The following is a 25,818-nucleotide window of genomic DNA, read 5'->3' as shown; positions in this document are numbered from 1 at the left end:
GTGTGTGTGTGTGTGTGTGTGTGTGTGTGTGTGTGTGCGCAGCTTTGTGCCCTGTGTGTATGTGTGTGTGTTGTGTGCTCTCGGGAATTTGTTATTTTTTATTCTTCCCCCCCCCCCCCCAACAAGCCTGCTTCAGAAGAAGCAGGGAATGAAGCATTGAGCCAGATCAGGCCATGTAGGAGCTCCTATGAGTGCCCACCCCACACAAACCAAAGTCCACAGGGGTCCTAGGCCCCCTTGTGTGCCTGCTCTCTGCCAAGTGGGTGCCTTGCAGGGCAGGAAGGCTGCTGCTTCTTTTCTCTGGGGCTGCCTGTGGGTACCAGGTAGTCACAATTATGGGGATGGTTACAGGAGCATGAAGAGCAGTCTCTGGGTGGGAAGTCAGTCAGGGAAGAGACACGCTTTGGGTTCTGGTGACATTAACTGACATTTATAAAATGCTCTGGGCTTTGCTAAAAGCACCTCATTCCATTTGAACTTCATAGTATTCCTGTGAGTAAAGGGGCTTAGGTATTCTTATCTCAGTTTTACAAGTGAGGAAACTGAGGCACAGGAGACAGAACACAGCTCGGAAATATCTGTGACAGAAGCTGAACCCAGGTCTCCCAGCCCCCAGGCTAGGATTTTTTTCACCAAGTCATACTGTTAGAGAGAGTCTTCTCTAAAGGGGACTGAGGTGAGGCCTCAGACCTATCTTGGAGCCCCAATTCATGGGAAGGCAAGTCCTTCCCACCTTGCTGAGGCCTCAGTTTCTTAGTGTCCTGCTGCCACCCTCTGCATCTCCTGGAAAACAGTGATGACCCATTCCAAGGAGAGCATGCATTCTCAGAGACTGACTTGAAATGATTCAAGTGGCTTCTGCAGAGTTCAAGGGGGGAAGCAGGGTTAGGGCAGGCAGGGCCTCTGTCTCTGCCATAAAAGGAAGCATTTGTCCGGCCTCTCCCACTGCTCCTGGGAGGCCAACCTTGGTCTCTCTCCCTCCTCTGTCTCCTCTCTGTTGTCATTTGCTTTCCCTCCTTCTAGAGCCCCCTTCCTTGCAAGGTCAGTCCCCAGACATCACTGGGAGCAGAGATGCTGCTGTTAACCTCATGCTCCCAACACCATGGTATAAGCCAAAAGGCATGGGATAGTAGAGTAAACCTTTAAGAAGTAAGGATGACCTTGAAGGCCTTTCTGATTCTGATGTGACCCCCCACACACACACCCCCACTCCAAGGAGTTATTTCCCCAGAAAGGAACAGGTTGCCTTGTTGATGATGTTGGGCTAAATAATCTCCAAGACCCTAAATTTGTGACCTGGGATTGCAGGTTGAGCTCATTCCTTTTCCCTTCTTGGAGGGGGGGGTGGGGGCAAGCTGCTGATGGAAGCTGGGCATTTGGATGGGGGGGGCAGGGAGTGGGTGTCCCACAAACCTTTCCAGACCCTTAGGGGTTGGCCTGCTGCTGTTTAGCATTTCTGTGGCCCCTAACATTTGCCACAGGGTCTGCCCTCATGTACATCTGTTCTAATGTGCAATGCTGACACGGGGCCTGATGGCTCTCCATCTCCCATCCATATGCCAGAATGTGAAGGGCTGGGCAGAGAATAATGTTCACTCTGCTTCCTTTTGGCAGAATTGCTTCCCATTGTCTCGAAGACTTTAATCTGGGGACCTTGGGAAACATAGCCAGCCGCAGAACCCCAATTCTGTTGTGCTGCCGCACCTAGTCAGCCTCGTTGTATTATTACCTTCATCTCCTTTTTCAATGTTTTCCCATGGAGTGGGGCTCCCAGTGACAACTGGCAAATGATGGGGATGATTACTTGGTAGCATTCTGGTGGGGACCCATTTCTAAAAGGCTCAGAGTGCCTTGGAAATATTTTCATTTGTCTGTGTGATGGCCCCAGGAAGTTCAGAAAGCATAGCTATAACCAGCCCTCTTTTACGGCTGAGGAAACTGAGGCTTGGGGAGTGTGGCTTATCCAAAGTCACAGAGTACATTGACCTGGAGTTCAGGGCTCGTCTCTTTGGATATCATAGTGTGTGTGTGTGTGTGTGTGTGTGTGTGTGTGTGTGTGTATGTACACAGCTGAATTTTCTGCCTTCTTCCTCTCCTTGTTCCCTGCCTTCTTTCCTTCCAGTCTTCCCTGTAGCCTGGAAGAGATCAGAGCCCTGGCCCTTGGTTCAGCCAGGATTGCCCCATGGCCCCTGCTACCGTCTTCTCTGTGTCCTAGACCATGGTTCTCCGGCCTGAGTTCCTGCTGATCTGGCCAGAGTTGACTTCCCTTTTTCAAAATGGAGAGGATTTTTGGTACAAGGAAGTTGTTTCCTTCTGCCTGCCTCCCCTCTCTTCGCCTCCCCGTCTTTGCTTTATGGCCGGCATATGGAAGCTGTTTCTATTTACTCGGCACCGCTAGGACGTAGCCTGCTGCGCTCCAGCGAACGGAAACCTCGGATTCCCTGCAGGCTCGTTTCTGAGGCTGCATGCAAAGCGGCCAGCTGTTTTGCTGGGAGCGTCTGGGCTGTGTTACATCAGCGTGGAGGAAGCGTTACCATCTGTGCAAACAGGTCATCCCAGTTTGCTTCTGCCTGCCCTTTGTACCGTGAACCTTTCTAATACTTTGTTTTGGGTTGGGATTTAAAAAAAAATGTTAAGCTTTGCCAGTTCAGCATCGTGTGATATCCTTCTCTCTGTACCCACCCCTCCACCCCAACTGGCTTTTTATGTTCACTTATTTAGGCTGATTGCCATGACTACAGGGAAGCTGGATTTTGGCTCTGAGTACAGAGGAACTTTCTAAAGCTTTTGCTTGGTACACAAATGCGCTGGGATGCCTCTTGGTGAAGTGGCCAGCTCCCTGTTACTATGTGCAAACATAGGATCCCTGTCTACCTGTCAGGCTGCTGTAGCTGGCGTTCTTCTGGAAGGGTGCTCCCAGCTTTGAGACTGATTCAGGAGGGAAGGAAGAAAGGGTAGACGCTGGAATCGGCTCCCTCCAGAAACCCCTTCAGCTGCTCAGGCCTGAGAATCCTGAGGAGTCGGTGCCTGGGCAAGAGCACCCAGTACTACAGAAGAGCAGGAACAACGCAGGAACAAAATGTTTCCCTCTGTCAGACTCTCCCTGAAAGCCTGATAAAGGATAGTCCTCGCTGCCAAGAATCCTCCCCAGCGGCTACCCTTGGCCTTTTGCCTGCTGCAGCTTTTCCTGCTCCCCAGTCCTCCTCCCTCCACTCCATCCCTCCTTCTTTCTCCTTCCCTCCTTTCTTCCCATCCCCACCTCTTCTCCAGCTTCCAGCTTGGGGCCCTCACAGCAAAGGCAGAAATGCAGAGGGGTCAGCAGCCCACCACCTGCCTGGCGGAGAGAACGCAGGGAGAGCTGTCCGAGGGGCCCATGGTGAGGTCCTCCTATCTCATGGAACCTGCCACCAATGGTATGCCCCGTGGGGAAGGGAGGACAGAGTAAGGGCAAGGTTATGACTTTGGTTATTAGATAACAGTTGAAGAAAGCCAAGCCCACCCTCTGGGGGATTAGAAACCAGAGCTGAAGGTTGGAGGCCTTGGTTTTGAATGTGAGCATTAGTCATTGATAGTGTGGTCTGATGGAAAGGGCACTGGATTTGGAATCAGAAGACAGGACTCGATGCCAAGCTAGACTCTTTACCACCTGTGGGATTTAGTCTCTTGGGGCCTCGGTCTTCTCATCTGTAAAATGACGGACTTGGACAAATGGCCTCTGAGGGCCCAGCTCCAAATTTGGGATCACGTGATCTGATGAACTGAAACAGGTCCTCATTCTTCTCATTTGTAATACGAGCCCTTTGTACTAGTGGGATTCCTTTCCAGGTTGAGAGAGATGACTAGCTGACATTCTGGGAACACTTGATTGGTTGCCTGGGGCTGGTGAAGGGGGAGCAGTGAACAACATTGGGCATCTTCCTGTGAAGGGCTTCCAAGTTTACCTGCTGTTTGAGTGTGAAAGGGATTGAACCAAAGGATACAGGCATGGAGTTTGGTGGGGACAGGAAGGAAGGATGGGAGATGTTAGGAAGGAGTCTGGTAGGGCTGTCATGGTGAGGGCTTAAGGCATCACCCTGCACACTGCTCTAGGTTAGTGGAGGTGCTGTCCCCAGGTGGAGTGCTGAATACTGAGGTCTTACCTTCTTCTCTCAGCAAAGATGCCGTGTGAGGGCAGCCACCTTACCTACCAAGGAAATTACCTTAAGACATTCCTCTTTCACACAAGTATAGGAGCTGATCTAGCCAGATGGTTAAGTGGGTGTGAGCAATTATTCTTTTTTTTTTTTTTTGAGCAATTATTCTTGGTGGGGATATGATAATGACAGTGGGGGTGACTGGTTTCCCCCATCTCCTTATGCTATTTCCCTAAAAATACACACACACACTCACACACACACTCTTCCTCTTCCTTCTTTTTCCCCTCTCCCTTTTCCCCATCTCCTTCTCTTCTCCTCTCCCTCCCATCCAATTGGCACCCACCCTCAAATCCCATCTTCTGTAATTGTCAGAACTAGTGGCAGGTCCTTGGAAGGGGACAGAGATGGCTTAGGTTGAGGAGGCACAGTTTCCTGGGCCCAGCTGGGCCTATCCTCCTCCTCCCTAGTGCCACCCCAGGGGGCTAGTATAGAGGGAATTGGGGAACCCTTCGTTTTCTCTCTCCTTTCATTCCCAGTGGCCACAGAGAGTGCTTTCCATGGCTTTTGTGTGACCAACTTCCCCACAACTTGTACCCACTGGCCCCATTCTTGAGCTGAACCTGGTGGTCCTGCCCTTTCTCTGAGACTGTTTCTCTCACATGCTGATTTGGCTTATTCATATTTGACTTATTCATTCAGGAGCCATTCATATCACCTTCTAGAAGGTTTCCCCTCTAGCCTTCCTTTCCTGAGCATCGACCCCATTGTCTTCTGCCCTTTTGGAGCTGTTCCTGAGCTTCTGGTTATACCCAAAACAGGGGTGATGAAAGAGATTGGGGGGCTTGCCTGTTGCCTTTCAAACTGGCAAAGGCAGGGAGGACGTAGACAGGGGTAAGCATTCCCTCTCTCACTAAGAGTTCCTTAGTTCCAAACTGAGGCAAGCCCTTTTGTGCTCATAAAATGTGCCTCTGACTCCTGGTGTAGGTGAGTTGCAAGTAAAAGAAATCTTGGGTTGATGGGGGCAAAGGTGTTTGAAATTGATCCATCAGCTTCCCATGACCTGGAGTGCTCCAGAAACACCAAGGGAGTGGTGCCCTGGCTTTTTTATCGGCAGTTCTAGATGGTCCCTTTTCTGGACTAGGGAATGAGTCAAGTTGTGTTTTTCATGAATGAAACAGGCTGAAGAGTCAGGAGGACACCATAAAAATCAAGTGAGCAGTTGGGGAGTTCTCTCTCTCCCACTTGTACTATGCATGTGATGAAAGTTATTTTTTGGAGATGGTCTCCCAACTAGCTTCCTCATCATTTTCCTAATGCACAGTGGCCTCACCATGGAGCAAGAGAAATGGGGCTTCAGAGCAAGTTAAAGCCAATACATGCCAATGCTGGGATCTGGTCTAGTGGGGTTTGTGGACTTTCTGTGCTCGGAGGTCTGTCTGGGATTGTCAGCTTCATTCTCCTGGAACCCAGTGCCGGGCAGAGGGAGGGCAGAGGGCTGCCCAGGACACATGACCCACATCCTTGGCCGTTCCAGCTTTATTCATTCACTGTCCAGCCAGCATTTATTGGAAATGCCTGCCCCTGCTGGGCCGTGACTCGGTGCTGAGCTTGCTGCTGGGTTTTCAGGGCACTCCCAGGGCAGGGCACCAGCCAGTTATGGCTAGTGCTAGCAGCCCGATGGGTTCGAGCTAAGACTATGAGGGCAGAATCACAAGCTACAGCCCCGTGTGAGCTGGTTAGTCATTGTGCCACATGGCCACAGTCTCTGCCCTTGTTCCAGCTGGTAGCTTCACAAATGTGTGTTATTCTATAGGAGGGGGACTGCATGAGAGTTTGGGGAGGGCAGCACACATTCATCACCACGACTGAGAAAGCAGTGGTTCTATAGTGTTGTCTCTGCAGATTTCTTTGGTGTTGGACCACAAAGCTTTGTTTGGACTCGGCCTTCATCTCCCTCTTCTAATTATGGTTCCTCTTGAGGAAAATGCAGCCATGTTGTGATGGATTGCTGAGCAGAGCGGCTTCCTAGGCCCAGCTTTCCCACAAGCCTGTGGGGCAATTCTTGGACAAGCCATTTTCGGGATCGAACTAGATGACCTGAATCCCCTTGTGCTGTTAGCGTTCTTTGAGCATGGCTTCAATAGCAGAGAAGACTAGGCTGGAACACAAAAAAAAGGTCAACCTGTCATTAGGAGGACATGTGTGCAGTTGGGATGGGTTACACTGACTCATCTGTACCCTCCAGCCTGGCGCCTCTTTTATGATCCATAACACACATCTGTGGAGTGGCCAGCTGCTGGGCTGGGAAGGATTCCGTCTCTTGTTTTCCCTTGTGATAGTCTTTGGTCTATGGGGACACACCCGGAAACCAGCTTCATAAACACCGTCCTCTCACCAGCTGGGCCAGCTGATCCCAAGTAAAAGAGGAAGTGGAAAATCAGTCCATCAGGAAGGGTGCCTCGCTGGCTTCAGTTGCTGCTCACTCCTCCTCTCTGAAAGCAGCTCCCAGCCAGAGAGCTGGGAGGCCAGCCTTGCCCCCTGGCCCAGCAAGGCTACTCTTTGGCATTCCAGAAGTGGCAAGGGGAGGTTGTTTGGGAACATTCAGGAGATCGTGTGCCAGGAGGAAAGGGGAATGAAAATCAGGAACATATTTTTAAACTCATAGACTTCTACAATCCCGGGCAAAAGCAGCTGCTAAGGGTGTCATTTGAATAGCAAGCAGCCTCCTCTTGGGGTGGGTTTTTTAACCTATCTCTGAAGATGGGGACCCCTGGCTTCTCCCCAGGGAGAATGCTGCCAGGAAAACACTGTGAGGGCAGAAACTTCTTCCAAGTAGTTTCACTGGGATCCCCCCAGACAGAAGGGGAACTGCTGAATGGAGTCTCTGCCAGAATCTGGAAGTTCTTAGGGCAGTGCTGAGTACACAAACCCAGCTTCTGGAGTGGCTTAGGAATGCTTTTAAACCTCTGGCACTGTCACTAGTGACCACTGCCCTCATCTTTGCCCTTACCCCCTCAGATTAGTTATTTACTCCACAGTTTGTTCCTTTCCCTGGGCTGTTTTCTGCAGAGCTATGTGAAGGTTGCTGAGGACAGGCCTTAGTTAGGCATGCTAGGATGCAAAGTACTTTATATGTGTAAATCCCGGATCTTGGGAGGCTTTGGGACTAAAGGCTGTTGGGAAAGGCTTCCTTTGGAAGGTGGAATTTTCCTTAGGTCTTGAAACCTGGAGGCTAAGATGAGGAGGGAAGAGCCTTCCAGGCATGGGCATCTGAGAGATGGAGAGTGTTGGTGGTAGGGGGGGTGTGTAAGAAGATGAGAAAGGGGAAGGCAGTTTATGAAGGACTTTAAAAGCCAAGAAGATTAAATGACTTACCCAAGGTAAGGAACACAGTAGATGCCATAGGCAGGTTTTGAACCCAGGTCCAATGACTCCCAAACCAGTACTTTCCTCACTACACTGATGTGCCATTTTTTTATTCTTTTGTCTTGATTTTTGTTCATTTTTATCTTTGCTCTGACCTGGTGGCCTGATTGTTCACAGACAGTTGATTTGGGAAGGCACCCCCCCCCCCCCAGTAAGGCGCTATTTCCTGGCAGAATAACAGTTGGGGGTGGGGGGTAGGGGGAGTGGGCCTTGGTATTTGAAACTCCCTCTGCCTGGTACTTTCCTGATAGTTTTCTCAAAGAAAGTTTTGTGACGGTTTTGGGTATTTTTTTGGATGGGACCTATGACTTCTTAGGTGTTGGGAATTCCTTGTGGGAAAACTCACCTCCACCAAGACTGATTAGTGAAGTGACTGGCTCAGGGTCACACAGCCACTACCTTTCTGAGATAGGACTTGAACCCTGTTTTTCCTCACTCTGAATCTGGCTCTGTTCACTCCATCAGGTGCTACTTGTACATGAGTGACACAATTGAAATAATAATGCAATAGCCTACATTTACATAGCACTTCATATAGAGCCTGTTACATATATTGACTCAGCATTATTCTTTACATCTTCTTGGTCTTACCTTCAATTTAAAAATATTCCTTGAATCAGGCTTGTCATCTCCTAAAGCTTCTTTTTTGTTTTCCTAATTAGGGCCCCACTCTCTCCAAAATGCTTAACTGTGCAACCTGGAGATGGATATGGACAGCATCTGGACCGGAAGTAGGTTCCCGATAAGGCCCAGCTGATGTATTTTCTACTGTGAAATCAGATATAGAATCATAGCTCTGAAACTGAAAAGGACCTTAGCGATTATTGAACCCACCGGTGTCACCTTTGCCACCTGAGTTCAGCAAGAATTCACCAAAGAGCCCACCAAATACCTGAGTGCAGCCTGCCCCAGATTGTCATTGGGATTGTGGTTTTCAATTTGTCGGTGATACTAAGCCTTTCACAGTTGATTGTTTTTAAGTTATTGTTGTTAACTGTATAAATTGTTCTCCTGATTCTGCTCACTTCACTTTGCATCTGTTCATATGAGTCTTCCCAGGTTTTTCTGAAACTGTCTCCTTTATTATTTCTTATAGCACAATAGGATTTCATCACAGTCATATGCAGCCATTCCTCAATTGAGGGTGTCCAGCGAGGGGGTGGGAGAGAGAACTTAGAACTGAAAACAAAATAAAATTTTCTTAAAAACTAAAAAAAAAAATGTAATTGAGAAATGTTTAGCAGAATAATATGCACTATAACATAGATAAGTTAATTTGTGGTTTTCTGAGCCAGTATTTACACCCCAGGGATCTGTTTTTATCTGAGTTTGAAACCATTGGTCTAGTCCAACCTATTCATTTGCAGATGAGGAAACTGAAGAGGTGAGGCGACTGATCCACAGCCAGGAAGTGACAGAGATAGGATGTGCCCTCTCACTCTTTCTACTGGGTTACCCCTGTGGTGAGACAGTGAAATGGGGAGGGAATTGGCAGAAATATAACCCTCATGGCATTTGGGAAAGTGCATTAATGATGAGGACCTGGTGTGTTCTGGGAACCCCCATGAAGCATCTGCTCTCCCCAGTCTCCTGACCAGCTCCTCCAAGGACAAAGGAAATTATCAACCAGGCAACAAACATTTATTAAGTACCTACTGTATCCCAGCTGGAAATTGAAAGTATTGGAACAGGTTCTGCCCTTGAGGAGATTTGGTCTCTTGGAGAAGACAGAGATGGATATAGAGAAAATGAATGGGGTAGTTTTGAAGGCAGAATGACCAGAATGTTTACCAAACCATAGATGGGACCCCCACTCCATTACCTAATCCCTTAACAAGCTCCTCCTGCCTTTTTAATATCAATCATATTCCTATGTTCTATGTAAATTTTGATTGTGTATTAAGCATCTTTACCCTATAAAAATCCATCTTGCTTTCTCTGAAGTTGCTGGTTTCTCTCGGAACATAGCCCGCTTCATGAGAGGCGTCAATCTCAATAAATGCCTATACTTGGATTAGAGATGGTCTGACTCTGAATTCTTTGAGACGGTTCCACCACAATATATCATGAAACTCCAACAGGTTTTGGGTGGGCAGAGCCCCCACCACAACAGCTTTTGGCGTCTGTGGGTTTAAACCGCAACAGCCAGAAGGAACTTGAGTATGAGAGACAAGTTAGGAGGCATGTGAACCAGAAGGGGAAACAAAAGTATCCTCCACTAAGCCCAGCAATGATGCCCCTCCTGGTTAAAGGTGACTCTGAATCCTCAAAAGTGATGTCAGTGGAGCCTGGTTTTAGAAAGGTCCTGCCAAGCTGGCCCAGCTGCAGGTGCAGGCTCGGCCCTGCCCAGCAAAGGCCAGCCAAGTTAAATTCAGAGAGGCTTGTGTCCAGGCTGGCCACGAGGTGATTGTTTGGCTATAGCCAAATCCTAGAGAGGCTGTGAACTGGCCAGTGAAGGGAAGGCCCACACCAATAAAAGCAGAGGCCTGGAAATGCAGAGCTTTGATAAGCGCGTGTGAGCGCACACACACGCACGCACACACACATTTTTTTTTTACTTGCCTTGGATCAGCTTTGTTCCTGTTTTTGGCCATCAGTTCATCTCACTATTCAGGTTGTAAGCTAACTTCTCTCCCCCCATTCTTTTTGTCCATTGCAGATGGAGGCAACTACATTATCGGTGACTTGAGGGTATCCGTTCCAGACTCCAGGGATGGTACCTCCTTGACTCCCACCAGACCCTCCTGGGAAATGAATTATCAAGAGGCAGCGATCTACCTCCAGGCAAGTTTTCCACCCTGTCCTGTGCACAGCACTGTGTTTGTCAAGAATACCGCTGTTCAGTTTGTAACTGGCCCATTGGCCTTCCCGGTTGAGTCATTTCAGTCGGTCACTTAAAGTATCCTAAATGGTGAATGAATTAATACATGTTTAATTCCTGCCCCTTTCCCTTGCCATCTGCCCCAGAGTGGATATCCCCCTCCCCCCGTCTCTAAACGCAGGGAACCCAGCGTTAATAGGCTTAGGGTAGGCTTTCTTTATGTGTTCTGCAGTGTGGGTGGCCATGGGGTGATGGTGGGGGAGGCTCAGGCAGTTTGTTTTTAAAATTTTTGGTTTACTATTGAAATGAAGTGCCTTTTAAAATGTATCTTCATTAATCTTTAACTTTGCCATGATCCGGTTGTTCCCTCATATCTTTTTAGATTTTAGATATCGCCCCCTGATGCTAGATTAGCGGTACTCTGCAGAGAGAGACTTTTCCCAAACCTGTGTATGAATTGGAGATTTTTCCCCTTAGCCCTCCTAAGGCCTTGCTGCTCTGCCCATAAAAGGTGTCAGTAACTTGATCTGATTAAGTTCATGGATTTGATAGCAGTCCTTTTGCATCCATTTATTTCCCTTTCCATTTTCTTTGCTTCCATTATTCTGATCTTAGGTGGTAAGTATCAAGTGGGCTCCTGACCTCTCCATTGGGGTGGAGATGAATGAATGAATGAAACAAATCATTAAGTTCTTAATTTGTGCCACATAGCTTGTCTTTGCTAAGTATACAAATACAGAAGCAAGTTAGTCCCTGCCCTCCGAGAACTTCTGTTCTAAAGGGGGAGACAGCCCACAGAAGGGAATGGAGGCTGAAGAGGGGGGCTCTTTGGTCAGTGTGAAGAGTTGTAGGGGAGTAGACTGACCCAGGCCTTCCTGGGAAATATGGAAGAACTGATTTGATCATCATTGTTGTAGGGTTGGGGGAGCTTGGGGAAGAGGGAGCATGTCACTGCTGGACATTCTATGGTTGAGGAGATGGCTAGAGGCTAAAGACTGAACCGAGGCTTGGTGGGGGCTTGGGCTTCCCTGAAATCGTGGGCCAGCAGAGGCAGGCTCCAACAAGGCTGGCAGGATTCCCGGGGCAGAAGTGCTGCAGTCATTCAGCAGACATTATTAAGCACTTACTGTATACCAGCGCTGTGCTAAGAAGCCCTGACAACACAAATCAAGGCCACAAACCAGACTGCCCCAGAGGAGGCCACATTCTCTTGGAAGGGACCCTTTGTGCATGACCACATTGCTATAGAATTCATACAGAGTAGATGGAAGGCCATTGCAGTAGGGAAGTCCCTAGCAGCTGCATGGTCCTTCTTGCAGAAGGTGGCATTTAAGGGGAATCCCAAAGGGAGCCGAGAGGTGAAAGTTAGAGAGGGCACTGTGAGCATAGGACAGCCGGCAGACAGGCCTCGTGTCGGGGGGAGTAAGAGCACATGGAAGGTAGAGAAGGGTCTGAAGGTAGGCAAGGCCAGAGGGCCTGGGCTGTGAAGTGCTTTGGGTACCAGACAGCTTTTATTCTATCCTGGAATTATAAACCAATAGACTTTGAGTTGGGGGATGATGTGGGCACACCGTGCTTTAAGAAAGTCATCTCAACAGCTTAAAGTGGAGTGGGGAGAGACTTGGGTCAGGCAGGCCAGGTAGGAAACAGCTGCTGTCATGATAAGAAGCAGTGAAGACCTGACCAGGCCCAGGAAGTATAGGGGGGACGTGGTGTCAGAACAACAAGATCTGGGGATGAATTTGGTGCCTGGCACACAGTAGGCACTCAGTAAACGTTTATTGAATTCAGTGCAAGTGAGGAATTGAGGACTTTGGTGACTGGGACGATGGTGGTGCCCTTGACTGCCATGGGGCATTCCAATATTAGGGAAGGTTGGAAAGGGAGAGAGTTTGGGGGAAGACAGTGAGTCCTGCTCTAGACGTGTTGAGCTTGAGATGCCTGCCCAGCATCCAGCTGCAGATGGCAGGAAGACTAGAGTGGGCAAGAGTAAGATGCGCAGTGGGAGGGAGCCGAGGCAGGGCCGGTGGCTGGGGCTGGACGGGCTGGAGAAGATTCATGGCGATGGGAGTCTGACAGGAGTGGCCAGCCTAGCCCTTCCTGATTCCCCGCTGGCAGGTACCCGGTGCTTCCTTGCCAAGTCAGCGAGCATTCCTTTTATGCTGCCATCTTGGCATTTCTGAAATGCCTCCCATGTGCCACACACCATACTGAGTCCTCATGGCATTGAAGAGACCCAAAGGTATGGTCCGATCCCTCTCCCGTCATGACTGATGGTTGTTTGTCCCGACTCTGACCAGGAGGGGGCGCGCCTGCGGCCGTGAGGGCCTGAATCTGTTCTGTGAAGTGTGGATTCTGTCAGAGGATCAGCCCTTGAGGATCTGGAGGGCCCTCTGTGGCCTCAAGGCCACAGCTTCCTCACCCTGCTAACCTTTCACATTCTTGGGCTTGCTTATGGGTGGGCTGCGTGGAGGGGGGTGTTTCCATTCCTTTAGCGCACAACAGCCAGTCTAATGGCTGTGCTGGTGGAGGGAGAGGCCCTGCCATGGCCCTGATACCGCATGTGGTGGTCATCCCGATGGCCAGGGAATTCTTCCTTTCCCTTAGTTAAACAGGAAATTCGTAAGGGGGATGTTTTCATCTGTAGGAGGAAAAGACCAAGTTTCCCTAATCTCTTTTTTGACTTTATTGCCTGCTCAGATCTGGCTAATTGGCCCCACTTGTTTGTGAGCAGTTTGGGAAAAGCTAAAGATTCATTTTCCCTTCTTCTTTCAGAGGCTCCATCTGCTTGTGTATTTTGCGTTAGTCGTCATTTGCTGAGCAGCATGGCCATGACAGAATATTTCTCTGGGGCTTCCAGAGCTGTCCCTGGCCTCAACATCCCTCTGGGTAGGCCTCTGCCTTCCCTGGCAGGTATGAAGGGTGTGAGGCCTGATACCAGCAGACCAGACTGCCCTGGTGCCTTCTTTCTGAGGGAGTTCATTTGCCCTAACTAGGACAGAAGATTTGGTGCTTCCTTTGGGACTTGGGCTCAAGACCAGACAGAGCAGCAGAGAGCACCCCCAGCCCTTGCTGGGGACAGCCAGCCTCTCCCAGGACCAGGAGAGGCAACACCCAAGTCACCCTCATAGAACAGTTTCCTAAACTGAGAGCCCTGATTCTTACTTGGGCTTGAAAGTAGCTGACGAGGATATTTGTCAGTAAAGTTCAGCAAAACTCCCCAAAGCACAGTGCTTTCCCCCTAGAAATTGGAGCTGCTGTGGAAAATTCAAGCTCTGAGCGAAACCCTAGAGCCATGAGTAATCGTCTGTTCCATTGCCACCCCCTGCCTGTGGCCTGCCCTTCTTTACAGACGACAGCAGTGGGGCCTCTGATGCAGGAAAGCAGTTTGTCCAGGTCCCAGCAGAAGATAAGCCTCCCAGCTTTTGTTGAGTAGATAGACCCAGCCTGCCCTAAGGACTGCTGTGTGACCCACCCACCCCAGGAGGAGCCTCCTGAGCCAGAGGTGACAGAGGCTTTGTGCCCACGGGGTCAGCTCCTCTCCTGCCACACATTTCAGTCGCAGGTGTAGCCAGTAGGACCCCATTCCAGGGTCATTGTGTGCTTGGCTGCTTGTCCTTCACAACTGTGGAGATCCTTGAAGGGGACAGAGTGCTGGGTCTGGAGGCAGGAGGACATGAGTCTTCAGATATTTATATAGCCTCAGATGTTTATTAGCTGTCTGAATCTGGGCTAGTCACTTAACCTCTGTCTCCCTCAGTCTCCTCATCTGTAAAATGGGGATAATAGCACCTACCTCTCAGGCTTGTTGTGAGAAGGACCAAGTGAATTAATATTTGCACAGTGCCTAGCACATAGTAGGTGTTTCCTTCTTGTGCCCCAAACTATGGGAACCCTGACCCCAAGGGCTGAAGTCAGGTCTTCCCATTGGTTCAGCATTTGTTTGGGTGCCCTCAACAGGTTGTGGCCCACATGGATTCTTCCTGGGACTGATAATATGCAATTTATATTTATCAGCAACTGAGGGGAAGGACTTGGGAGCAGACTGGGAGGTTTGGAGATTCCATTCAATTGGACAAGTATTTATTAAATGCTTACGACACTCCCAGTACTGTGCTAACACCAGGCATAGACACATGGAAGAAGCATCCTGGCTCTGGAGAAGGTGACCAGAAATGGTGAAGGAGCAGAAGGCCCACTCCTGATGGCTGGCACCCCCTGGGCCCTCCTGGGCCTGCCTTCAGCACAGATGTGTGTGGTGGATCACTAACGGGAAAGGTTGTGATGGGAGATGGCGCTCTAGGAGGCCGCCAGATTGCCCAGGACTGCCAGCCCTTCCCAAGGAGGAGGTAGAGTTGGGACGGACCTCGATAGCCAGTGGGTGCTGAGGAACTCCAGAAGGGAGACTCTTCATTCCAGGGATCACATGGGACTGAAGCATCACCATCATCCACAAAAACAAGCCTTTATTAACCATTTGATGTGTGGCCGGCACGATGCTAGGGACGCAAAGAAAGGCCAAAGATAGCACCCAGTCTGCCATGAGAAGATGGCATTCCAATGACTACGTACACACAAGACACAGACCATGTACATGGGAGGCCATCTCAGAGGAGAGACCATGAAACAGCTCTTATGCAAGAGGAAATTTAAACGGAGACGTAAAGGAACCCAGGGAGGCGAAGAAGTGGAGTTGAGAAGAGGGTATTCTAAACATGGCGCCATCGTGCAGAACGCCAGGCCTGGAGCCTGGAAGACTCATCCTCCTGAGTTTAGATCTGGCCTCAAACACTAGTTGTGTGACCTTGGGCAAGTCATTTCACTCTCTTCGCCTCAGTTCCCTCATCTGTAAAATGAGCTAGAGAAGGGAATGGCAAACTACTTGAGTATCTCTGTCAAGAAAACCCCAGGGGCGGCTAGGTGGCACAGTGAATAGAACACTGGCGCTGGAGTCAGGAGGACCTGAGTTCAAATCCAGCCTCAGACATTTAACACAAAAACTAGCCATGTGACCTTGGGCAAATCACTTAACCCCAATTGCCCTCCAAAAAGCAAAAAAACAAAACAAAACAAAAAAAAACCAAACCCAAGTAGGGTCATGAGGAGTTGGACGTGACTAAAACAACTGAACCCTAACAAATTCCAGGCGTGGGAGGTAGCCAGGAAATGGGAAGGCCTCATGTTTAAGGAACAACAAGAAGGACCCGGGTCCCTGGATCCCAGAGCACTTGAAGGAGAGTAAGCATTAGAGGGAGCAGGTAGGCTGCAGAGGGCTTGAAATGCCCAGCTGAGGATTTTCCAGTTGATCCTGGAGGGGATGAGTCATAGGGGCCCACATGGTCAAACCTGCACTTTGGGGAAATCACGCCAACTATGTGGGAGCTGCAGACACTGGGGATGGGTGGGAGGGGAGAGAAGGGGGCCTATGAGAGACGTGTTCTGGAGGTGGAAACCACAAGACTCAGCAGCTGCCTGGAGAGCGCATATGGGGAATCGAGGTGGACACAGACTCTTCCTGTTGTGTGGGAACCTGGGGGACAGGTGGGTGGAGGGGCTTCCAGAGGAATAGAGGAGGGGGCTCAGGGGGCAAAGGGAGAGCTGAGGAGAGCAGCTTTTGGCTTCAGAAGAGTGACTGAGCTTTCCTCCCCCTCTCCATCACTCTCCCGTGAGCTTGATTTCTGTAGCCATTTTCTAATGGTGCTCTCTGTGAAGGCCATCTCTTCATTCTCCACCCTTTTGCCCTTGAGCCAAATTTCCTCTTGTCCTATTCCCAGGCCCCGGTACGAAAGCTCTTTCTCCTGCTCTTGGTGTTTCAGGAAGGCGAGAATAATGACAAATTCTTCACGCACCCCAAGAATACCCAGGGCCTGGCTGCCTACATCTTTGTCCACAACCACCTGTTCTACCTTATGGAGCTGACCACAGCTTTGCTCCTGCTGCTGCTTTCTCTCTGCGAGGCGCCCGCTGTCCCTGCTCTCCGGCTTGGCATTTATGTGAGTGCCCTAGGTCATCCTGGGAAAGGCCCCAGGCCTGGGCCAAAGGAGCACTAGGGGGTGGGGGAGGGATTCCTTTTGCCTTCCAGGGCACAGAACAGCATGAAAAGATCAAGAGAATGGATAGCCAATGAGAGGAAGCTTATTTTAAACCCTCAGAACTCCTTGTCCACCTCGTGCATGGGGAAGGATACCCTCAGCCCTTTGGGGTAGATGTCCAAGGAGTTTATTGCTAAGAAGAGGTCCAGATTTAGAGAGGCCATAACTTAAGGGAGATTGGGACCCAAAGAAACGTCCTTGGATCCCAGCCAATAGTTATTCCATCAGTCCCATATATCCCTTCTCATACCGAATACTCATTTAGTCTTGAAAACCCAGGCCAGCCGGGACCTCCAGTTGGAAAGCCCATCCATTTTAGGGCTAGGAGTTAGCTCTCCATCCTTCCCAAGTGAGGGAGACTGCCTGCAGCAGCAGTCATCCAGCTATTCTGGTATTTCCCAAGGGACACATGGGAACATTAGGGAGATGCCACCTTCACTTTCAGGCTAAAAAGGTTACCCCAGGGACTCTCTGTGCTACCCTGGCCCGTGGTATCCCAGAGACGCAGGAGTGAAGTCTCTTGGGATCTCAAACACCCATGGGCAGTATACCAGTGTTCTTTCAGGTTGTTAGGTAATTCTCATTTTCCCCCATCCATTCTTATCCCCTTTTAAAGAAAAGTTGTTTAAGCAGCACATACATGTCATAGTGTCTCAGGATCACTTTTCCAGAAATAGCGAATTTGTGGTTAGCTGGGGCGAGAAGATGCCCATTACCTACACTGTCCTTGGGAAAATCTGAAGCCAGGTTTTAGAATCATAGGACTTGGAGCTGGAGGAAAAAGACTAGGGATTGTCTAATCAATCCCCCTCTGTTTAAAATTAAAGAGACAGAGGCCTAGAAAAGGGAGAAACATTGCCAAAATTTACACAGATAGGAAGCAGCAAGGGCAATATTTGAACATGGTCCTTCTGACTCCAGCACCAGGATTCTTCTTCCCCCCTGGGCCCCAGCCTGGGGTTGCTCTGACTCTGGGCACTTGGCCACATCCGCTCATATCCTCGACTTGGGGTCGGGAGGGAGGCTGATGCAGCCCTTCATTGTACCCTTTGGGGATATTACAGGTACATGCGACCCTGGAGTTGTTTGCCCTGATGGTGGTGGTCTTTGAGCTGTGCATGAAGATGCGATGGCTGGGCTTCCACACCTTCATCCGGCATAAGCGCACCATGGTCAAGGTAACGGCTCTGGCTGGCTCTCCCTGTTCGGCACCTTGGCATCACCTTCAGCCTTATCTCCCTGCTCTGATTCTGCAGGGATTGTTTACCACAGGGCACCTCCTTTGCCTTTAGTCCTCTGTGGGACACTGTGGGCAATATGTTTCATTGTAAAACGCTGAAGGGAGAAGAAACCTTCCCAAACACCGCCCTCCCTCCCTTTGATTTTATGGATAAGTAAATGGTGGCCGTCTGAGGGCAAGTGACTTGCCCAAGGTAACCCAAAAAATAAGGGGCAGGTCTCCCAGTTCTAAATCCAGGCTTTTCTGCAAGGCCACATACAGAATACTCTGGGGCAGGCAGAAGTGGGAGGTTGGGGGGAAAGGTCAGAAGACTCTTTCAGTCACCCAGGAGAGGTGGTGAGACCTGATTTTGGGTGTCAGCATTGGGAATAGAAAGGAAGAGAGGGCAGGGAGAGAGAAAGAGTGCAAAGGGAAAGATCGATAGAGCTTGGTAGTTTATTGGACTGTTGGGGTGACGGGAAAGTCTAATGACTTTGGGATATTGAGCTTGAGTGATGTGGAAAATGGGTAGCTTTTATTTATTTACTTTGGGGAGGCACAGTTGGGGTGAAGTAACCTGCTCAGGATCACATGACTGGGAAGGGTCTGAGGCCAGATTTGAACTCAGGCCCTCCTGACTCTAGGGCCCATGCTCTGCATATCCACTACTCCTTCCTAGCTACCTCACAGGAATGTTCTTAACAGAAACAGTGAAGGAAAGGGCTTTGGAGGAACCTGCTGAGGTCCTGGAGGCTGTCTCCCCTCTGCCCTTCTCTGTGCCCTCTCTTGGCCTGTGATGGCCTGAGCCAAAAGGAAACCAAGATCACTTCCCTGGTTTTGAGATGTTTGCAGTCTTGTTGGGGAGAGACAGGTCATGTAAGATAGTGCGTGAGACCGTACCAGAACGAGTGATGAAGACTGCTGGTGCTGGAGGAATTCAAAGATGGGCGGCAGGGTGAGCCAGGGAAAGAACATTGGGCTTAGTTGTAAGATCTAGGCTTAAAGCCTGGACATACTCCTTTGTGCCGTGTGACCTTGGGTAAGACACTCAGCCTCTCTGGGCCTTGTTCATGACAGGACGTTAGAGTTGTCAGAAGAGCCCTTTGTGAGCTACAGATCCCCAAAGGAGTGGGTGTTCCTCCATCTGTTTGGGCAGGGGCAGCCAGGGAAGGCTTCATGGAGGAAGGCAGGATAAGCCGGTGCCTCCAAGGGTGGCTGGGATTTGGACAGCCCCCAGAGGCCCATTCCAAGAACCACCTCACAACTCCTGTCCATGCCTTTGGCTGTTTCAGTGATGAGACTCGGAGAGATAAGATTTTCCCTGTACTATCCCCTGCCCCAACCTCCCTTCTTGTTTCCTTGTTCTTTGGGAAGCTCTGGGTCTCTGCCTCAGCAGTTGTGCTAGGGAAAAGGCCCATGGGTCTGGAGCGGGGACCAAAGTCAGCAGGGTCTGTTAAGAAGGCCTCAGGGCTTCCCACAAGATGGCTAGATGGACCAATTTCCCTCGGCCTCCCTCCCCCACAGACGGTTGTGCTGCTGGTCCAGTTTGTGGAAGCCATCGTGGTGCTGGTTCGTCAGACGTCACACGTGCGGGTGACCCGGGCCCTGCGCTGCATCTTCTTGGTGGACTGCCGATACTGTGGTGCTGTCCGTCGGTGAGGAGGAGAAGGGAACGGAGGGGGCTGGGTTGTCAGGTGTGCTCCAGTTAGACCCCAGGCTCCTGGGCCCTCAAAATGGGACTCTGTGCAGTGAGCAGAGATGTTTGCCCAGGCTGCTGTCCTCCCTGAAAGGAATCAGCTTTCAAGTGATTTCAAGTGACAGTCTCCGTGTCCTTGGCCAGGAGCCCCAGCACATGTAATGGGACTTGGGCAGGCTAGCGAGGTCACCAAGGCTCAGACTGACCTGTGAAGTGTTTGGCATTTCTGCCTCCATCTTGCTGATGCGCTTGGGAGGATCAGAGGGTCATCGATGTAGCCTTGGGAGTGGTCCCAGCACTCTGTTCTCTTGTGCATAGTAGATCTTCTCTGGATACGGGTCATATTGGAGACAACATGCCCAGGAGAGGGGGCACTAGTAATGGGGGGCCTAGTACAGTCTGCTTTGTGCCCTTCTCAGCGAGCTGGGAAGTAAAGCTGGGTAGAGCGGTGCACTAATTGGACCCAAAGTCAACAAGGACTCTTGAAAGACTTAAAGAAAGAGATAAGTGGAGTGGAGGGAAAACTGGGGAGAGAAATGAGCGATGCAGAAAAATGATGGAAAGAGAATTAACTGCTTGGCTAAAGAGAAACAAAAATACCGCGACCCGCCCCCATTGTTTCTTTCCTCCCAGCAACCTGCGGCAGATCTTCCAGTCCCTGCCTCCCTTCATCGACATCCTCCTGCTGCTGCTCTTCTTCATGGTGATCTTTGCCATCCTGGGTGAGTTCCCTCTCTGTCCTGAGGACCTCAGAACGCGCATCCACCCACCTTCATGATAAGTCAGGGTCTTGATGCAGAATTCAGCCTCTATCTTGTACCTGCTTCTGAGGGACAGAGTGAAAAGACAGACAGGGCTCTGGGCTTAGCATAGGGTGATGCTCTCATTGTACATCTGGGACAGCAGAGGGGTCTGGGAGGGTGGGCGTGACCAGTAATGGGGCTGGGGGTAAACCCTGAGGGCCTTGACTCCTGGGCCAGGCCTTGGTTCCCCCATGCTGGCTGCCTGGCTTCTCCCTCCAGAGCATGGAAAGCTCCTGGTCCCTCTCCTTGTCCACTCACCTTCTCTCTATAACTTGGCTCACACTTCCTTAAGGAGAAATACTGAGAAGCCAAGAGAGTCGGGCCCTTTCCCATCCCCCTGCTGTCAGAGCCAGGCTTTCTGGGTCATGGGGAGGAGTAAGGAGAAGAGCAGAGATGCCCGGGCCAGCCTCGGCTCCCCGGAGCGGGCTCCTCGGGCTCCTCCCCCTCTGCCAGACCACCTCAACCACTGTGTGTTGTTTCTTCATCTCCTAGGGTTTTATTTGTTCTCCCCAAATCCCTCGGACCCGGTAAGTAATCCACAGATTTGAATCCGTTTTTCTCAAAAGCTCCACCCTCAGCCAAGGCAGCTAGGTGATCGTGGTCACTTGGTAGCTTGTGTCAGACTGGTGCTGGTGCTTATTCGCTCAGTCCACAAGTATTTGTTAAGCTCTGAACTGTGTGCCAGGCGCTGTGCAGGGCAGGCAAAAATGGGTGGCCTGTACATGTGTGAGTGTGCAGGATAAGTGCAGAGAGCATATACAGATCATTACAAAGTAGTCAAATTAGGCTTTTCTTTAAAAGTTCCAGGCCCAGGGAGATGCACCTTCTTACCTTGGAAGCCCAGAGCGTAGAATAGGGCTGAGAACCATAGAGGGGATGCCAGCCTCTGACTCGGGAGTCTGTCCCTGGGCATGCCAGTGGCCCCAGTGTGGCCAGGAGGGCTCCCCCCTGAACTCCCGCTTTAGCTCTCCCTGGGGTGGGTGCAGAGGAGGGGCTCCCAGCCACTTGTCCTGGCTCGTGTGCCCCTCCCTTAAGCTCCTGTTCCCTCCTTTGCAGTACTTCAACACCTTGGAGAACAGCATTGTCAGCCTCTTCGTCCTGCTCACCACCGCTAAGTAAGTAGTTTGGGCTGGGTGGGCCCCGGTGCTGCCCTCCGCTGGCCCCCAGACAGCCAATCAGAATCACCTTGGGAGCATCTCTGTGTTTACTTCTTTCCCAGAAAACCTCCTGGGTTACCCAGGCTGAGCTCCCTACTTCCCTTCCTGAGAAGTGGAGAGGCTTAGCAACGGTTCACCCAGTCCTTTGGACTTCCTGCCCAGCAGTATCCTCACAGTGGGAAGTGGGGGGCAGTCCTAGTTATGGAATAATCCAGGATTTTACGGATGTTCTTGCTGGGGAGGCAGCCCAGGACTCTGGTGTTCATTAGGGAGGCACCCTCACTGGGAGTGGCAGAGAGCCTGGTGGGTGTTGGCACCCTAAGAATCAGAGGGCAGTGTTCTTGGTGCCCCTCTCAGAAGTGTCCAGGTTCAAAGTCAACCTGGCGTGCCCACCCCAGATGTGAAAGTGGCAGGTATTTCCCCTGCAAGGAGTAGCCAGGATTCTGAGAAGCAGAACCATGAACCCCTTGGAGTTTCTGGCTCCCTGTGTCCTTGCCATGTCAGGAATCTGGCAGAGGGCCCATCAGCTATTGCTCCTGGTGTCCCTCGGGAGGGGGAGGGGGCTGGAGAGGCCATCCTTGGGGGACGGGCAGAAGGCCCAGCTGCCCCTACCGCCCACATTCCCCTAAAGGGAGGCCCGCCCCAGCCTGACTTGAGGTGGGCTTGCTTAGGACAGAGCTGCAGAGGGATGGGCTGACTCCTTCTGCCTCTGTTGGGGTACAGCTTCCCAGATGTCATGATGCCCTCATACTCCCGGAGCCCCTGGTCCTGCATCTTCTTCATCGTGTACCTCTCCATTGAGCTCTACTTCATCATGAACTTGGTGAGTGGGCAGCGAGGAGTCCCTGACCATCTCTTCTCTAGCTTAGGTCAGGGGGGCAGGCAAGAGTGGGGTGAGGATGACAGAAGCATCTGGTGTGGACCCTGCTTCCACACCCAGCGGGATCTGAAAGACCATTTAGTCCCACCTGTCAGAGTACAGAGGAGGAAACCACGGCACAGAACGGGGCAGGGATTTGCTCGCAGCTACAGTTTGGCACCTGGCCCTCTGTTCTTGATGTATGTGCAGCTATGGCGGGCAGTACAAGGCCATTTAGAATTAAATCTGAAGTTGTATGGGACAGGAAAGTTAGCCATGGTGGGGTTGCCTGTGATGGGGCTGTTACCAGTTCAATTCAACAAATACTGAGTACAAGGCTTAGTGCCCAGTTCCGAGATGAGAGTGTGGAAGTATGATAGCTCCCCACACACACATGCCAGCACGCATACGCACACCCACATGCCTGCACGCGCACATATATATACCTGAACATGCATACACACACCCACACACACGCCTGCACACGCACACCCACATGCCTGCACACGCACATATATATACCTGAACACGCATACACACTTATGCATGCACACCTGCAATGCACACACCCATAGTTTATGCTTGCACACAAGCATATGCATGCCTACACACATGTACATGCCTGCATATATACACGGCTGTGTGTGTGCACATGCACGGTAGACTCAAGATGATTTGAGGAAGGAGGGAGCACTAAGTTGGTGCCATCAGTTACTGTCCCGTGAAGTCAGGCCTGGCTGGGCCCATATACCTTGAAGGAGAGGATGGTTTCTGGGGGGCTGGGGCCGGGGCAGTGGGTGGCCGGCCTGGGTGCCTGTACCAAGGCTGTTCTGGAGCCAGCTCAGAGGTCAGTGTGGTGGCTGGGAGGAGGCTTGAGATGAAGCATTGGTGCTCACTCTCCTGGAGGATCTGAACTGCCAGACATTCTTAAGAATTGGTGTCTGATACTACAGTCAGTGGGAGCCCCTGAAAGCTTTGGAGCAGGGGAGGACCTGGTCAGACCTATGCCTTTTTTGTTGTTGTTTTGCACTCTGGTTGCTGGATGGATGGGCACCGAGTCTGACAGGAGGGACATGAGTTGACTGAGAGGCCCTCTTGGGGGGGAGATGATGAGGTTCTAGACTGGAGTGGTTCTGTTGTGAGGGGAGAGAGGGGCCGAATGAGATGAGACGAGGCTACTGGTGGCATATGATAGGAGTGAGAGGGTTCAGAGACTGCATCTGTGGTGGGGACAGTTGCAAAATAAACTACTGCTTTATACAGCTAATGATGCAGTGGTCAGCTCCATGCTTTAGAACAAACCAGTGTAGAGAAAATATGGGCAGCGTGGCCTTGGGAACTGCCAAGCCTACCAAAACTGAAGCAGGGAAGATGAGGTAAGACCATGGGAAGAACTTCCCATTGGCAAGACCAGGAGACCCTGAGTGGAGAGCTCCCGACCCTGGAGACACTGAGCCCATCATCAGCGGGTGCTTAGGGGGTGACTTGTGAGGAGTCAGTAGAGGTGTCCTGACTCAGCTCAGGGCTCCAGGGTTCAAGGCCTTGTTTGTTTGTTCTTTGGGAAGCAGCAAGACTCTTACATGCTGGAGAGTCTCAGTTTCCTTATGTAAAAAGGGGCACTAGTATTTGCATTACCTGTTTCACTGCAGGAGAAACATGCTTGTGAAGTTAAAAATGTGCCTCATTTGTGAATTGTCCCCTTGCAGCTCCTGGCCGTCGTGTTTGACACATTCAACGACATTGAGAAGCGCAAATTTAAGTCATTATTGCTTCACAAACGCACAGCCATCCAGCACGCGTACAGCCTGCTCGTCAGCCAGCGGGTATGGGGGAGTGGGGCAGCCGCCACACACGGGCACATGCACAGACAGGTGGACACACACACAAGGCCAGGGATTGATCTCTGAGCAATGAGAGAGTGGGTACCTTGTGTCCCCAGGCGGTGTATTTACCATACAATCGATTCATGCCTCCCCAGAGGGAAAGACACTGCGGGGTTCCTTATGAAGGAAACAGGAAAGGACCCAGAAGCCGTCTTCTCCCATCCTCCTTGTTTTAGAGACAACGGTCAAGCCTCCCAATCTGGACATAGAGGGATAGATCTAGTCAGTGGCAGACCCAGGTCTCTTGCCCAAGTGGCCCTGGAGGGAGGGGGTTTCTGTGTCCACAAACACATCCCTTGTTCCCCTGCTCTCTCCAGAGGCCCTCAGGGATCTCCTTCCGGCAGTTTGAAGGCCTGATGCGGTTTTACAAGCCCCGGATGGGGGCTCGGGAGCGCTATCTCACCTTCAAAGCCCTGAATCAAAGCAATACACCTCTGCTCAGGTAGGACTTTAGCTGTTGGAGCCTTGGGTTGTAGATGGAAGGATGCACAGGGCTAAGGGGGAGGCAGTGTGGTTCAGTGGGAAGAGGCCTGCTGGCCTGGCCTGGCTTGGCCACTTCATGGGTGACCGTGTACAGCCTGCGTGTCCTTGGGCAAGTCACTTAACTTGTCTGTGCCTGTTTTGTCATTTGTAAAATGGAAGGGTTGTACTACACAGCCTTTAAGTTCCCCCCAGCTCTAGAGCTATGACCCTAAGTGAATGACCAAGAAAGTGGTGGGAGGCTTCCCTTCCCCGAGAAGCTTTCTCGTTGATTTTCCATGTAGCCCCAGAAAGGTGTCCCTCAGGACCTGAGTTCCCAGGAGGGAGCTGTAGACCTAGCTACGGTCCTGCCAAAGCCCGGGCCCTAGCCAAGGATCCGCGCCCTGGGGGGCTGCACCGTGCATTGCTGGCGCCAGGGTCCATTAGCGTCCTGTTCTTGTCCCCACTGTGAATACAGATGTTTCCCTCTAAAGATGTCCCCAGGGATCCAGATGTTCCCAGGGGTTGTTGACATTGGCCCCAAGAAACAAAATGACTTAAGGTTAGCTGCCTCTTCATCAGTTATCCCTGAAGGGTGACGATATAAGCCCCGCTGGGTCTTGTAAATATTTGCTTTGAGATCCAGACTTGGGCTGAGGACACCGGTCGTCCGTTGGTGTTCCTACAGGGCCATCAGAGCTTGGGGTCTGGCTCTGGCATCTTGGCCCAAGGCCTAGGGTTCGGGAGTCCTTTGCTCTCTCAAGGATGCTGAGGAAGAGGCACTTTCACAGAATAGAGCATCGAGTTTGGAGTTGGCAGCCCTGGGTTTGAATCCCAGTACTTCTGTCTGTTATCTGTGTGACTTTGGCCAAGGCTCCTTCTCTTCCCTTGGCCTTAGTCTCTGCCACTATCAGACAGAGGGATCACACTTAGATGACCTCAGAGGTCCCCTCCAGCTCCAAATCGGGGATCTTGTAATGTGTTCTGGCCCCTCATTGTGAGGGGCCTCCATCGTCCCTGGCCAAGCTTGCTCAAGCCCGTCCCACATGGCCTGGAAGCTTTTCCCCCCAGAGCTGGACGGAGTGGATAGGCTGGGGGTTGGAAGTCCATGGAGCCAGTGGTGACTGTGCCCCTCTCCCCCATTGTCCCTGACAGTCTGAAGGATTTTTACGGTATCTATGAAGTTGTTGCCTTGAAGTGGAAGGTGAGTGCCCTTGGGAGAAGGACTGGGGAGCAGGGGCTGGAGAAGGTGTTGGAGACTCAGGAG

The 25,818-nt window shown here is 51.1% G+C and overlaps 1 protein-coding gene across 6 annotated transcripts in view; it reads left to right on the top strand.

Moving 5' to 3' along the window:
• Positions 1-25,818, top strand: part of TPCN1 (two pore segment channel 1) — a 51,462-nt gene that overhangs the window by 11,872 nt on the left and 13,772 nt on the right. For 3 of the 6 annotated variants that reach the window (XM_069081595.1, XM_069081594.1, XM_069081591.1), the window contains exons 3-13: positions 10,222-10,346; positions 16,200-16,376; positions 17,540-17,653; positions 19,219-19,349; positions 20,024-20,112; positions 20,686-20,720; positions 21,250-21,308; positions 22,074-22,173; positions 23,916-24,032; positions 24,410-24,534; positions 25,707-25,755. In XM_069081595.1, coding sequence (XP_068937696.1) covers positions 10,222-10,346; positions 16,200-16,376; positions 17,540-17,653; positions 19,219-19,349; positions 20,024-20,112; positions 20,686-20,720; positions 21,250-21,308; positions 22,074-22,173; positions 23,916-24,032; positions 24,410-24,534; positions 25,707-25,755 — 1,121 coding nt within the window. Of the gene's footprint in view, positions 1-2,746; positions 3,414-10,221; positions 10,351-16,199; positions 16,377-17,539; positions 17,654-19,218; positions 19,350-20,023; positions 20,113-20,685; positions 20,721-21,249; positions 21,309-22,073; positions 22,174-23,915; positions 24,033-24,409; positions 24,535-25,706; positions 25,756-25,818 lie in introns of those variants that run through there. The other 3 variants (XM_069081593.1, XM_069081592.1, XM_069081596.1) reach the window with 3 other exon arrangements.

This window comes from Petaurus breviceps, unplaced genomic scaffold (assembly GCF_028583685.1).
Source record: "Petaurus breviceps papuanus isolate PSGF00001 unplaced genomic scaffold, PetGlider_PUasm1.0 99, whole genome shotgun sequence".
Classification (NCBI taxonomy): Eukaryota; Metazoa; Chordata; class Mammalia; order Diprotodontia; family Petauridae; genus Petaurus; species Petaurus breviceps.
The sequence above is the reverse complement of the archived record's forward strand: the minus strand, read 5'-3'. Positions and strand labels throughout refer to the sequence as shown.